The 16,311-nt window shown below is 34.6% G+C and overlaps 1 protein-coding gene and 1 long non-coding RNA gene across 2 annotated transcripts; both read left to right on the top strand.

The window, feature by feature from the left end:
- Positions 1 to 137: 137 nt before the first annotated feature.
- Positions 138 to 4,903, top strand: LOC149733815 (uncharacterized). Its single transcript, XM_089880838.1, has 7 exons — positions 138 to 303; positions 363 to 679; positions 1,270 to 1,354; positions 1,702 to 2,198; positions 2,785 to 4,045; positions 4,239 to 4,326; positions 4,679 to 4,903. The coding sequence occupies exons 1-4, from the start codon at positions 168 to 170 to the stop codon at positions 1,758 to 1,760; spliced, it is 597 nt and encodes a 198-aa protein (XP_089736964.1). The 5' UTR covers positions 138 to 167; the 3' UTR covers positions 1,761 to 2,198; positions 2,785 to 4,045; positions 4,239 to 4,326; positions 4,679 to 4,903.
- Positions 4,904 to 5,302: 399 nt separating this feature from the next.
- Positions 5,303 to 6,536, top strand: LOC149733814 (uncharacterized). Its single transcript, XR_016385285.1, has 3 exons — positions 5,303 to 5,643; positions 5,700 to 5,784; positions 6,376 to 6,536. It is a non-coding gene; the product is annotated as an uncharacterized LOC149733814 (long non-coding RNA).
- Positions 6,537 to 16,311: the final 9,775 nt, after the last annotated feature.

The following is a 16,311-nucleotide window of genomic DNA, read 5'->3' as shown; positions in this document are numbered from 1 at the left end:
TGCAAGCAAGTATCGGAGTAAATCGTTACCAAGCTCATAAAGTTTAAACAGCTAGTAGCCCTCGGTGTAACCGAACGCATGTCCTGTTAAAAAAATCATGTTTTGATCAGCGTAGCGTGGGAGTTTATATTTAAAATTGTCGAGCGACAGCTTCCTATATATCTTAAATGCGTGTAATGAGTCGGAATGTGGAGCTTAATAAAGGTAATTGCTGCGCTCAGGGGAATCTCATTTCCACAGTAGGCTCGAAGATGAAGATTTTCCTCATTTCTCTACTCGTTGTTCTCTGCACAACTGCCTCAGGTTTGATTTGCGCTTCGTAGCTGCAATTTACGTTTTTACGTTGACTTTTATAATTACAGCTGCCGGAAAAAGGCGAGACGAAGCAAGCGCTTTTAAACTCTTATTGGACGCATTGAGAGACGGCCTTCGTTCAGCACAACAGGCAGACGAACAGAAAGCAGAAAACAGCAAATCCGATGCCGCTGCATTTGACAACCAGAATAGATTTGATGATGATAGTTCGGTGTACCAAGAACTAGATTCTACAGGTGTAGGGACAACAACAGATACAGAACTGCAGTTGCTCAATTTAACCACAGTTTCACAATCCCGTGCACCGAGCACACGTAGCGGTTCTGCCACCAATACAGTGACAGTTTATTTCAAAGGGAAACGGGTATGTTGATTTCCAAATGCTAATACTATATTATGTATACGTATATATACACAACATATAATGTTATATAGTAGAGTGGGGGAAGATGGGACACCTTTAGCACATATTATCCAAATATCCTGATCGTGTTTTAAACAATTAACAACAGCCTATAAGAGTCGTGAGAATACGGTTTCATAATTATTTGAATGTTCTTTGTTTACTACTAAATGGAATGAGAAAACTGATAAGGTATCCCATCTTTTCTCTACCCTACTATATAGTACTATTACGTACGTGCTACGTATAATGTGTGATATATGTTAAGCTGTTATAATATAATAACAAACTATTTGGTACACGTATACACGACATGTGATATAAAGCTGTAAACATACGAAAAAAGCTTAGCGTTATACGCCAGGTAAACTGACGAGCTGCTAGATAAAGCGTGCAAATAGTTCGGCTTTTTCTAGATAAGAATATCGGTTGGAGTCGGGTGTGTGACTCAGTGACTGTAACCCATTAAAGAAAAACAAACCAGTTTTTATATTTTATGTGCCATTTTTACAAAAGTTGGATTAATTCATGCGGAATATTCATACATGCAGATCGTGATTAACTGTACTAAACATTGCGCAAGGAGGAATGCTCATTCCTACATTGTTAGTGAATGCAAGTTATCGAGTGCACCACGTGAGTCTAGCTTTAACCTATTTGCTATGCGCACTGTAGTATATAACCCCATGTCAACCTCTGCTAAGGGTCTACAGTGAGCGTCGGATAGAAATATAGCCTTCACATATTATATGTGTTAGGTATATATATGTAGCCTATAGGTTGGGGTAAAATGAAACAAGTTTTCAATATTTTATTATCCCATTTGATTGTAAACAAAAATTGCTTGCAGAATTATGCAACCGTATTCTCACGACTCTAAAAAAGCGTTGTTAATTAGTAAAACACGATTATGAAATATGAGATATTATGTGCTAATATACGGTATCCATCTTCTACCCCACAGTACACTGTTTTTGTTTCAGTTGCTTGTTACATATGTCGGGCGAGTGGGGCTTGTGTGAACCGGAATTCAGCGATCTGATTTCTTTGTTATTTCAGTTATATTTAAATACCTACGCTCATAATTCATTAAAATATAATAAACTCGCCCGCTTTAAATGGATGTGTAATTAATTGTCTACCGCAAATGACAATTCAGAAATTCAAAGACTTATTAGCTGCAATTTCCTTGTCGGAAAATCTAACTAAAGGACTCGTATCACGAAAGTTAGGCATTGTATATCAGACAAGACAAATTGAGTAGCCTATACAGTATATATACAAACAGTGTAAGTGTAGCAGGTGGTATAGAGTCGTTTTAACTGCAGTCTCAATATGAAGGTTGGTGTGTTAATAGTGTTGTGCATTCTGGCTTTTTGCTGTGCAGTCTCGTCGGGTCTGGTCAGATGTGGAGAATTTTGTTACCTAAACCCAAGAACACGTCAGTGGATTGTCCCTGATGCTCACTGCAGGCTTTATTGTAAGTTGAATATGATTTATCATATTTTTAATTTCTGTCAGTGTAGCCGTTTATTCCTACTGCAACTATCGGTTTTATTATTTTATTATTTTTTTATGATGGGTTGAGGTAAGATGGCGCATGTTTCCATTCTTTCGTTCAAACAAAGAATATTTGCAGAAATGAATAACCCTATATCCTCGCAACTCGTTGTAAATTGTTAAAATACGACTAGGAAGTGATGGACATTTACCGCTAACGGTTTTCATCTTACCCCACAGTTCTGTATAGTATGGTGGGGGAAGATGGAACACCTTTTCACTCCATTTCATTCCGTTCATTTCATTTTTCTTGGTAGTAAACAAAGACAATTTAAAGAATTGTAAAACCGTATCCTCATGAATCACATATACCGTTGTTAATTGTTTAAAACATGATCAGGCTATTTGAATATTATATGTGCTACAGGTGTCCTTTCTTCCCCCACCCTACTATATATGAAGAGCCATATATTTAATAGGTTTGTATTTGCGTTTACTTTTTGTTTAGATAGCTACAGGAAAACCGTCTCAAACCAAACCCTGTAAATTAAACGTATATATTGCAGGGCGATGTTGGTTTTGTCGAAACGCTGGTTATTGCGGAAATACCGGTTCGATCTTTGACGTTTTACCGACACCAGCAAACACCACTGCATAGAACGTCTTCTAAATGCGTGTGTAGCATATGATATACCTGTATATCCCGTATTGTGATGAACGCATTGTTATATATACAGACACTTTTACCATAGTATACTGATGTGGTATACTCTGCTTTTACGTTGAGTGTTGCATTCAGTAATAAACGAAATTTGTTTTAGATGGTTAGTTGTTTCGTGCATGTGTGATATGGCTTTTGACTACTGAAACTACAAAACTGTTAATCTGTTATAGGCGTACGAGATTATAAACATACTTCAGTTTGTAACACGAATAATTAAATGAATGTAAAGTATTTTCCTATAGAAAGCGGGGCAACAAATTCAGGTCGTTATAGTACAAATGCATGTAATTTATTAATACATACTTTTTCATTTGTTTAATGTATGGCCTACAACTAGCTAGGGCAACTTACTAGAGACCGCTGAGTCAGCTGCCGTTAAGTATCGAGCCCAGCAATGGTCACCCGAAATTGCTACAACAGCGCCAAGACTCCTATATACCCGTATACTTTTATAAGGGTTATAAGAGGCAGAAGTTTTAACTTACCGCGCAATGACGCAGTGCAAAAGATACATAACGAATATGCGATTGCCCAATTCAACTGCCTATGTCATTGTAGTTTTTATTAGCTATATATACAGAGGAGGATGACGATAGACCTGTATATGCTCTCTGTGGTTTCAAACATTCGAGGCATAGGTTATATTGGTTAAAAGACGACCATGTTACTACCGGTTTGCCTGAACAGAAGTTCAGCGATCTCCGTTCACATTTCAGTTAAATTTAAATACCATGTCATATACGCTCATAATTCATTTAAACAGGATAACTCGGTCGCTTCAAAATTGATGTGTGTAATGAATGGTCTACTGCAAAAGACAATACAGAAATTCAAAGACTTATTAGCTCCAATTTCCTTGTCGGAAAATCTAACTATATGACTCATATCACGAAAGTTAGCCATTGTTTCGGAAGAATAAAACAAATTGGGTATACGGTATATATACAAAGAGAAAAGTGTAGCAGCTGTTATAGAGTTCTTTTAACTGTAGTCTCATTATGAAGGTTGGTGTGTTAATAGTGTTGTGCATTCTGGCTTTTTGCTGTGCAGTCTCGTCAGGTGTCCAATATTTTACCTACACAGATAGTGCAGGGAGAACAAGGGTAAGTCTGTTTACTGCAACTGTATGTAGTAGAGTCGGGGAAGATGGGACACCTTTTCATTCTATTTTCCTGCCCCGTTTAGTAGTTATCAAAGAACATTTAAGGAACTATAAAATAACCGTAAAAACCGGACGATAAGATGTCCCGTCTTACCCCACACCACTATACATGGTGTAACATTTGTGTTTTTTAGACTTTTATATGCACACGATACTGTATGTTCAACTCAACCACCCGAAGGTGGATTATTCCCATGGCTAACTGCGTGAAAAACAAAAACCGTAAGTTATTCATGGTTTATCATATTAATCATAGTTGTCGGTGTAGCCATTTACTTACTCCTTACAACAAACTGTTTCATTTTGTTCTGTATAGTGCGTTAGGGTAAGATGGTACATGTTCGTATTCTTCGTTTTAAACAAAGACTCATAAACGTCCTCATGGCGTTGTTAACTGTTGAAAACACAATTGAGAGTATATGTGCGAGTATATTATTCGGTATCAACGTATACCCCAGTAGTATAAAAGCCATGTTCAATAAGTTTTGTATTTGCTTTTACTTTGGAATCTGATCACATAGCTACAAGTAAACCTTGAACCAAACCCGATAAATCAAACGTATATATATTGCAGTTGGATGCCAAGTTTGTCGAAAAGCTGGTTATTGTGGAAATACTGGATCGGTCTTGGACTTTGTACCGACACCAGCAATCACAGTTGCGTAGAACGTCTTCTAAATGCATCTGTAGCACAGATATGCCTGTATCTTTTATTGTGATGAACGCAATGTCATATACACAGACACTTTCCCGTTGTGTGTTGAATTCCGTAATAAAATTGTTTTGTGCGTGCACGTTACACCTTCTGCTTAATTGTCTCCGCCAAATTACGACGGTCGTTGCTTTTATAAACCCATAGTCCCTTCTCCTCACGAGTTATATTAGGTATTAATCTTGATATGCCATGGTAGTTCATATTAAGCTATATATACACACGAGGCTTATAGGCATATACGCTATCTAATGGGTTTAGGCATTTAAGGCGAAGGTGATATATATATTGGTTGAAAAGACAACCATGTTTATTACGTAAGAGTATTTTATTTATGAGTTTTAAAATACCTATAATATCATATATAGTAGGGTGGGGAAGATGGAACACACTTTCATTTTACTTTCTCGTCCCATTTGGTAGTAAACAAAGAACATTCTAAGATTTATAAAACTGTATATCCTCACGAATCCCATAGACCGTTAGTGATTATTTAAAACGAGATCAGGATACATGGATATTGTGTGCCCAAGGTGTCCTATCTTCCTCCACTATTACTGAGGTACAAGACAAGTCCGAAATTTTCTTGGAGATTCCAATTGTATGACTCAAATAACGACGGAAGTCTATTCTGTGTAGACAGAGGAAGAGGGTTATAGAAACAGTTAACCGTAGTATACAGAAGTATACAGTAACTGCACTATCACCATACTTGTGCCCGAACTATGAAGTTTATTTTGTTCTTACTGATCAGCATTATCGCATTCAGCTGTGTAGCCTCGTCGAGGGTAAAGTATTTCACATATTATTCCCGAACAGGCATTAAGGTTAGTACAAGATTGTCGATTAACGTAAAGTGTTTCAGTTTATGCTTTAAATCCAGATCTTCATATGTACACGGTATTGTGCGTACTCATCAGCGAGGACGTGGGTTATACCTACTTCCCATTGTACAAAGGCCTACAACCGTAAGTATACCTTTTACTATATATGTCATGTTAAAATCTTTTTAATTGAGAATAGTTATTTGCTTTAATATTTAGTTAGTTATTTTTTTAAATATAAGTTTTTTATCAACGACTGCTGTGTATCGTATGGTAGGGTGGGGAAAGATGGGACACCTTTTCATTCCATTTTCTCATCTCATTTGGTAGTAAACAAAAAATACAAAGAATTATAAAACTGTATTCTTACGAATGGCATAGACCGTTGTTAATTGTTTAAAACACGATCAGTATATTTGGATATTATACGTGCGAAAGGTGTCCCATCTCCCCCCTTCCTACTGTCTAATTTCTACTGTCTTGTGTTTATTTTTACTGTATGTCCGTTTACAGCACTTCCTATAAGGTTAAACAACCACTCGGTAGGTTAGTTAATACTCCAGCACTTGTAAAATACACAATACTAATGCACACGTGAATTTGCCATCAATATATCTAACAGATGCATTTTTGATGACTACTTTTAACTTAAAATAATAACGGCCCACATTTTGTTGAAGCAATTAAATTTCACCATATTCGATTTAATTAATTTTGAGTTCGTTTGTGTTTCAGTCGGTTGTTGGATTTGTCGAAATCATAAATATTGCGAAAACAACAACTCGATTGTAAGCTAGTGGGCAATGCTGCTGCGTGAATGAAGGACTATAATTTATTTTCTGTATAACGTGTTCTCGGTTCGTGACCAATTAATAAAGCTACCCCCGACTCCTGAAGTGTGTGATTGGTATTAATCGATTACAGTGTTATTTGAAACCCTGCTTAAATGCTTTGTCTTTTGCGTATATGCTACTGTGTGTTCCCTAAACGGAAGGATATAGGCCGCAATTGATTGCCGTGCTGAATGGGCTGAAAACAAACTTTCCCAGAAAAATTCCTATCCAAACCAAACCGTTCAACTTTATGACGATTACTGGAGTTACCAACAATGTATATGAATATATATGGGTAACGGGATAGTAAATTTACCAAGCAATGTGAAGAACGATGTCTAAATACCAGCGGCATGGGTAAACTTTCTTTTTCATTCCAATTCGCTGGTAACTTCCTAACGCTACTTTGTGGAAGTGCATAGAACCTGATTCTAAAAAAGTCCAACAACAGTTTCGCTAAATCCATTAATACTACGGCCCAAAGTTGCGATAGCCTATTGTTGAATAGAGCGCCACCAGTCGATAGGTATTTACTCTAAGGTTAATACTCATGTGGGCAGTAGAGGATTGTTGTTGTTTTAACTTCAGTGTTTGGTTTATTATCACAATCAACAAGTGTAAGCGAAAATGTTATTATAGTGGACAGAACGCGAATCTAGTGTCAGTGTACACAGTTATATTCAAGGTCATATAAAGTAAAGCCAGTGCAAGTATTTGATAAAGTTGGTTTAGACCTAAACATAAAAGATTTTATTTTTTACATTATTATTATATAAAATTTTGATGCCATAAAGCAGACTCTGTATCAGACTGTATATGTTTTGTTAGAAGGGGGTAGCTGTGTCCTGTAGCTTGAACCTGGCTTTTGCACCCAAAGAAGTACTACGTGGAGTAGAATTTAACTTTTAATGATTAGAGATAAAATTCTTTGTGGATGGAATTTAGAAAATGAAAGATTGTTCTGTGCTAAGTTTTACAGTTTAAAGGTAAATTGAAAATTGTTTTTTTTTATTGTACTATTTGTAGTTTGGATGCTTTTAAAGATAGTATGAATGAATTACACTTATTTATTCTCAAGTTGTGGGGCAAAGACAATCTTTATAATAATACACTGCCACATTTCATTGAAAGGCGCCGTGGCAAAGTGTTTTGAGCACCTGCCTCTAGTCCAGAGTTTACGGGTTCAAAGCTCGGCGCTGCAACCATTGTTGTTGTGTGTCCTTGAGCAAGACCCCTAACATTTATTGCTCCAACCCATTGGTCCCTTATGGGTTGTACAAATTGTACATATGTAGCAACTCATAAGCAGGAAAATGGTGTGTAAAACAACCGTGTTTTAACGAATGTTCTTGCCCGCGCAAAGATATATAAATTACTAGAGGTCGACCGATATATCGGTTCACCGATATTATCGGCCGATATTTACGTTCCACCGATAATCGGTATCGGTAAAAAAGCGCCGATATTTCACCGATATATTAATAGTTCGTGCGAAGCGACGTGCGTCCTACTTGACCTTTACGTGTGTTCGTAGTTTAACGTCCACGTGCCTCGTACTTTAGCCTTCACGTGCGTGCTAGTTTAACGTCCACGTGCGTCATAGTTTGACCTTTACGTGCGTCGTATTTATGCGTGGTAGTTTGTCCTTTACGTGCGTCGGAGTTTGACCTTTACGTGCGTCGTAGTTTGACCTTTACGTGCGTCGTAGTTTGACCTTTACGTGCGTCGTAGTTTGACCTTTACGTGCGTCGTAGTTTGACCTTTACGTGCGTCGTAGTTTGACCTTTACGTGCATTGGAGTTTGACCTTTACGTGCGTCGTAGTTTTGATCTTTACGTGCGTCGTAGTTTGACCTTTACGTGCGTCGTAGTTTAACGTCCACGTGTGTCATAGTTTAACGTCCACGTGCGTTGTAGTTTAGCGTTCATGTGCGTCCTAGTTTCGTACAAAAGCAACACCTTCCTAAGAACATGCATGTTTCCTAAAAACATGTAGACCAACCAATTTTTCTCTATAACTTGCAATATCTTGAATACAGGCATTACTTTTGATTAAAACTGATCATTTCATATGTTTCGCTATAGTGACAAATATCGGTAAAATATCGGTATCGGTATCGGTAAAAGCTAAAAATATCGGTATCGGTATCGGTGGAAAAAAGTGATATCGGTCGGTCTCTATAAATTACAATAATTTATATTCATAATCTTCATGAGTTACTATGTATGTAACTTTGTGGGTGATTTTTCCTTCTTCATTCTGTTTTTCCAACAATTTGCACAGCCAATTAGTGGCCACTGGGTTTAAACAATGACCATTAAGTATCTTGCCAAAGCACAAATATGCGAACAATGGTAGCAGCATTGAGCATTGAACCCTGTCTTCTTTGGTTACCATCAATCATGATGGCGTTTTAAAAACCCAATGCCTAACAACAAAATGTTTTTTTCTAAGTTAAGATTAGCAGATTGAGACATTATTGAGTAATAAAAATAATCTGACGTAAAACATCTAGTCTACCTGAAAATTCATACTTATTTGACTTAAAAATCTTAAATTTTTGTAGTTTTGTGATGATTGAGCCTCCATTAGTACATAGCATGGCGCGGCGACCATTCGTTAAAACAAACATTTCACAGGAATTGCAAGATCTTACAGATGACAGGTATTTTCTTTTTCAACAATCGCCCTCTTAAAAGAGAACTTTATTAAAGCATATTTTTACTAATACTGTAGTAATATTTTTTGGTTTTGACACTGACTTTTTAGTATAAATATATTATATATATAACACTACATAATATAGGTGATTAGGGTGTTATGTTTTTAATTTTTTTGGACAAAATTTGAGGGTGATGTCGTTATATTAGAGTTACATTTATATTATAGTTGTCAAATACAGGGAACCTCATTAATAAATACGGCGAACACAATAACGTTCTGCTTGTTTGCATAGACAATTAATATCAGAGTTAAAGTTAATTTACATTTAAAACTGGGGTGTTAAAAACAGGAGGTGGCAATCTTGTTTTAAAGGTTAGGATCACGCTTGTCCCTACTCCCTATGCTGTATAAATCACTGTAAAAAATTAAGGGGTATTAGAAATTCTGACATTATTTAGGTACGCAATTTTTATTCTTTAAAATATTTAAAACAGTTACCATCAAAGTGAGATTTAGAAAGTGCATTTTAAGTTTTGAGATAAAAGTTCGAATAGTTGTAAAATATTTGTGATGAAATAATAACAAAGGCAAAAGTAGCTCATGTGCAAATTACAACACCAACATTAAACAGTCAACATCTACATTATTATTTATGTAATTTATATATAAAACATATTATATAATATTAAAGTTTGTGTGCCAATGCCAATGCCAGTGAAAAATCGTTGGCTACTTCATATGGAATCTTTAACACCTAACTTCTAACTTATTGCATTTTCTAGCCCTTTTTTGTTATTATAATGTAATATAAGGATTCTTCACTAGTAACCTGTTTTAAAATAACCAGGTCCAAATATTTTTTGTGGGATCTTTTGTCTTATTTTATCAATGTTTTGATTACAATACATACACCACAGATACAGAGATCTACGCAGACCGAGAATCGTCATGTTTTACAAGAATGGAGACAGGTGTGTATTGTATATGCACAGTTTGACACTTCAATAATTACTTGAATTTTAAAATAGTTAAAACACTGTACCTTTGATCAAATAATTTTATAAAAAATAGAGGTAGTTTAAACTTATTTTGTTTGTGTTTTTTAAAGCTAACTATACCTTGATTTTGATTGTAATATACGGATACTTCTGATACTTTCATTTTTTTTTATATATTTTTGTTGTTTTTCTCGGCCTACTGTTAATACTACATTCTTAATAACCTTATCTGTTTTAGTAGTATAAAGTGTATTTTTTTGATATTTTCTGTTTGTAAAATTTTTTGTATGGTTAAAATGAGATGTTTATTGTTTTTGATACGCTGTTAAATTTCCTAAGATTAAACATAATTTTCTTTTTATAAATAATGCTACTTACTCAATATATATGGAAAAACCATTTAACTGTTGTGATTGAACACCAGCCATGTGTATACTTTGTTTGTAGACAAGTACCACCAGTAGTAGTGACACATGTAAACTGGTAATTGTATTTGCAGGTATTTTAAAGGAAAGAGTTTACACATAACCCCACACCGATATCTACACTATGAAGAACTTTTATCCGATCTTTCCAAGTCCATGTCTCTTCCTTATGGAGTACGCCGTATTTACACACCTATAGGTACTTGTATTTGCGTTGATTTCAAGGGCATGGGTGTAATGTTTTTATTTTATTTTAGAAAGTTAAATTTGGAGTTTTTTTATTTTCAAAATCTTAAATTTTTTTTTTTTTTTTAAAAAAGTTAAATTTGGAGTTTTTTTTAATTTTTAAAAAGTTAAATTTGAAGTTTTTTTTACTTTTAAAAAGTTAAATTTAGAGTAACATTGTTAAAACACAGTTACATCCATAGTTGTAAACATTATGAACTTATTAATAGTGGTGAATAAAACAGTCTATTTGGGTTCAGCTTGCTTTTTAGATCTATCGGTAGGGTAGAACCTCTTTTATGTGTAAAACTAGAGTGCTTAAGCATATGATTTCTGTTTAAACAATCAGGGTGATGTATATTATGCATATACTTTGTGACTTTGTGTTGTATTTATTGGAAACTGCTGACATTTAAAGATTGTGAAGGGTCATATGATATACTGATAAGCAATAGCCTTTACAATCAGTGAAATACATCCAGAGGGGTGAGGCTGGGTAACGTCTCATTAATAGGATGCCAAACCTAGGGTGCTGGGTTATGCTACTCTCCCTTGGAGTATTCTATGCTGTATTATCAGTGAATTTCAATATTACGACAAATATGTTCTGTTTTTCATAGGAAAGTGCATCGTCCTGCATTTTAAAATGTTTCATGTCCATTGCCCTACTATTTACAAGCAATTAAAAAACAATCCAATTCTAAAGATGTAAAAGTTTTGCGCTCTCAATAGTTCAGAATCTGTCCACTGCTGATTTAGGAGAAAACTGTTGTTCAATTTGTTATGTTAGAAATTTTAATACAATTTGTTTAAAAAGGGGGGACCCTTATTGAAGATATTGAAGAATTAAAGGATGGTGAATCTTACGTATGTGCGTCTTTTGAGAAGTTCCAGAGGATCAAATATGGATTGCATAAAGAAACGAAAGCATTACGTGAGTTTGTAGCATTATTATTTCATATTTTTTTTATTAGCGGTTGTTATACATTGATATTTGCAATGCTTATACAATTTGACTTTATTGTCACTATCTATTGTGTAGTAGTGTAGATTTTGATATTTAAAGCATTTAAAGTTGAATTTGCCATATGGATTTTTTTAATTCTATATGTATATATATACCTTAATTTCAAAATAGTCAGATCAGATCAAAAATTATATTAAAAATTGGACATTGAAGTAGTTTAAAAGGTCTGCTTGTTGCTTTTGCTGCGATGAATTGTGAGACCGTGTATTGTGAAGTTATTGTCCTGTTTTCTAGGCCCGCAATATTTAAGTCTCGAGTAGATTCCTTAGCACTCTGTACCGGGTTGAGCAAACCACTTGGAAAAGTTGTTTGTAATAGAAATATAAGCCACGAAGCTGTGGCAAACGCTCGCTTTGATCCTTGAAAGCTCAACCCAACCTCTTGTCTTGTCCCATATTTAATGAAAGCAATGGACACTTTGGTTCAATACCATCTTGCTTTGGTCAAAGTCTTTGTGGATACTTGAAAGTAGCCGCGTTTTTTTTAAATAGCCAACTTCAATATGCTCGCATATTTCAAATTTTAAATGGTAATTGACCATTTTTGGTAAAAATGGCAAATTTTTGTTTAAGTGTGTTTTCCCATTATTATTACATATTACTAACTTCTACATGATCCATAAGTGTCAGTCTTATGATTGGGGCGAAAAAATAACCTATTTCACCACCTCAGTCATTGTAACTGTAACGTAAAATATATTTGTCTATGATGGATGTGAAACTCAGGATAGATGACAAATGATTGTAGTGACGATTATGCCGCAGATTGTGACTCGACAATCAAGTGGTCACGATAAGTGCTACACTTATACCAACCTACGTAACAATGGCTATTGTTCCCTGCCATGTAGCCATGGTAATTGGCTCAGATTTGATCAAATCTACTTGATAGAGATCTAATGAACATGAAAATTGATCCCACTAATCATGAAATGATATATTCATGAATCATGATTTTTGTTTTGGTTTGTTTTTTTTTTCATATTTTTGTTTAAAAAAGATTGACTTTTCTTTTGGTTAGTTTTGGTATTAATATTTGTATTTTTTTATTCATACATATATATAGGCTATATCAGAAATGACAGAAAATAATTTTTTTTCATTTTAGAATTAAATAACAAAATTTAGGAATAATTTTGACCAGTACATATATTATATTTATGTTTTTATTTTTTCCAGTTTATAAAAAATTGTGTCATAAATATAAATATTATACAAAATATTGCCAAACCAAACAGTATAAATTACGTATTGTAAGTTTATGTAATTTACATACAAGTTGAAGGTTTAATTTGGGTGTAGTAGCACGTAGTAGAACACAGGCGTTCGTAAGTTTTGTTGTTCTGTTGTCATGGAAACATTGTCATAACCCGAACACTTTAAGAAACGTAATACAAATGTAAGTGGCTTACTTACCAGTCTGCTCCATGCTGCCATCTAGCATCTGGTCCTTAAATGTAATTAGTTGACACTCTTTGTTGTTGTAACTGGCTGGTCAAACTGTTATTTATTATATCTGTTTGTAAACTTAACGATGATGCTTACTGACTTTTAAACAAAAACTTCTTTTTCTAAAACATTTCATATAAAAAAATATTTCTTTCTTTATCTGCCCAAAAAGAAGTAAAGAACACACCATATTTTTAGTCTGCACAAACTAATACACAATTTGTACATAACTGCTTAGTTTAATTTGGCTACTTCTCTCAACTTGCTTTAAAACACCTTTAAACTACATAAGATCAACCAGCCACCAACCACTGTGGTACCTTCCTGAAACTCCCAAGTACTCTGTTGTTCTAATGTGTTTCTTCTGCTTTGTAATTGCGTTGTCAGGCAGTCATCTTCTGTTAATAATTCACTACTTTGCAAACATCTATTTTCACAGTTACTGGTTACCTCCACCTGCAATATCTACAGGTGGAATCCCAGTGTTTGTGAATGTTAAACACGTCCTATTGTTGTCTATGATCTATTACTCCTATCTTGAGAATGGCATCAATTTAGCTTTAGAGTTGCCAATGGTTTTGATGTATACAACTAACCAACAGAATACAAATGCAGTGAACCATGCCTAATTGCAGGTTGTGGATCATTTTGTAGGATTCATATAAATAATTTATATGAATATCAACCTAAATGCTTAGCAACAGATCAACAGTCGTAAAATTTGAATTGTTATCATAATTTTTGACCTTTAGACGATTTTTCTGTTAGAATATTTATTTCAGTTGCTCTGTAAATTTAGTAAGATCTTAGAATGTGAGAAAAGTTTTGGTCAAAATTTTATTCCGATTGGTTTCTCAATGTCTTCGGACTACCTGGCATCACTGCTTTATCCAAAACTGGAATCACTGCCTACTGCGGAACACCTTCGTACATTTCAAAGGAAAGTACAACCTCAAGATCGAGGCTCACAGAAGAAGCTTTTAAAGCGTAATGATTTAAAAAAGAAATCTCAACCAAAATGGGACTCAAAAGGTTGGTAATAATATGTTGCTTTTGTCTTAGTTTTGCTTGTTATAGCAAGTTTTGTATATAAAAAGTGTTTACGAAACATGTGGTTTTACTATGTGCTAATTTTGTTCATGTTTTAAAGATTTGTTTTAAATAAGAAATATATATATATACTTGTAATACTAGATATGTTGTTGGTATTTTAAAGGTAATTTCTGTTCTTAGAATAGTTGAATTACAAGAACTGTTGAGATATTTTGTCTTGTTTTTGAAATTTATCCCAAAATCACATGTGTGACCATTCATTTATAAATTTGAGTTGCATTTCTGCCTATTGTATTTTTATTTTTAAATTGATTGAATGTTTCAACTAAGGCTTAAACTTTAAGGTTCTTTTAGTTTGGATACTTATCCTGTGTTTTGTGCTTTGCTCCCCCCTTGTGTTGTTGATTCTGTGATTACAAAAGTGAGTAAATGTTGTTTTAACATTAATTCACTGAGCCGTGTACTCACACAACACAAAGGGCTCTGCGTCGAAATCTGCTTTCAATTTGTCCCCCGCGCTCCTGACTGTGTTTAATACACACTACCACTGTGTCAAAGCTCTAATCTTAAACATGGTTGCCTTGTAACTGATTGTGTTGCCTTGGCTGCGAGCCTAAATCTCAGTCCGAACCCGGACCTAAGATTTCTGTTATGATAACCATTAATAGATCCCTAAACCGCATTCAACATTTCTTTTCAACTCATTTCCCCAAAAACTGCTTATCTGGATTTGTTTTTTTAACTGGACTGTTTGTTTAACTGTAGACTGCCAGATAAACATGTTTGTGGTAAAACATAGTGAATACACAATAATGTTGTTAAAATTCCAACATTGTCTGTTTATTCATAAAACGTGACTTTGCTTTGTATTAATCTTAACACGTATATTTCGTTACATAATAACTATTACATTGGTTGTTCCCAAGCCTCACACATAAACTAATAAAGTTGCTTTTTATCTTGGAAATTTTTACAAGTCAGAAACAAATTGTTTTTTTTTAGCTTAAATTTAAAAGTTCGAAATGTAACTGAATTCTATAATCCTGTAACTGTATATCTTATAATTATCCAAAAAAATATGTCAGTTTTTCTACTGTATACTTCATAAGTGTTTAAATGTAAAAAATGTTAAGGCTTCTGTCTGGTAGTATATTGTGGGTGTAAGTCCTCTCCAAAATATATAGGATTTTATTGTTGATTCTTTGGTAGTGCTTAAAGCTGCTCAATCCAATTGAGAGCTCTTATGAACTGTATTGACCAATGACCGGTAGTATATAAAACTTTCACTATTGGAGACATAACACCAAGGTGTAGTGTATGTGTTTTTTTCCTCTAATGGCTTCTGTTCAGCCTATAAGTACTTGTCATTCTAAATGCTTTAAACTTGTTTAAATGGAATGAAAAGCGTGGAAATGTTACATAATGTCATAAGCTGGGCAGAAAGAGTTGCCCCCTAAACCAACAAGCCCACTCTCACTTGAAGGGGAAAGAGGAACAATTGTTTGGAGTGGAATTCAAACACACGGCGCTCTTGCCTTTTATAACGCGGTGCGATGTTGCTTATGTGTTGATACAGTCGTAGTTGGCTACTAATCTGTTAAAGTGTGGCGTACATTAGCCTTAAAACTGCCTCGGTGAAAAGGGACTCTCATTCGCGGTTTATTTATCCTTTGTAGAAGTCATTTTAGAGGAATATTATTATTTATGGAAGAAATTTTTTGAGGTGAGATAAGAATTTAAGTAGAGGGGTAGGAATGTGACATGTTATGGTTAAGATGCCAATTTATTTGGAATCAACCGATGGAGAAGACGACTCACCTTGGCTATGCAAGAAGTATATTTGGGGACGCATACGTAAGTTTTCGATGTTTTTTCTTTTGTTGCGGATTGTGGCAGTTTTTATATTTAATACATCAATCGCACTTTGGCCTCATGGGAGGCAGGACATTTATTGATTCACCATGAATGTCAAGAGGTTACACTTGAATTCTTGTAAAC

This window comes from Ciona robusta, chromosome 7 (genome assembly GCF_009617815.1).
Source record: "Ciona robusta chromosome 7, ASM961781v2".
Classification (NCBI taxonomy): Eukaryota; Metazoa; Chordata; class Ascidiacea; order Phlebobranchia; family Cionidae; genus Ciona; species Ciona robusta.
This window is presented reverse-complemented; position numbering and strand designations above follow the sequence as displayed.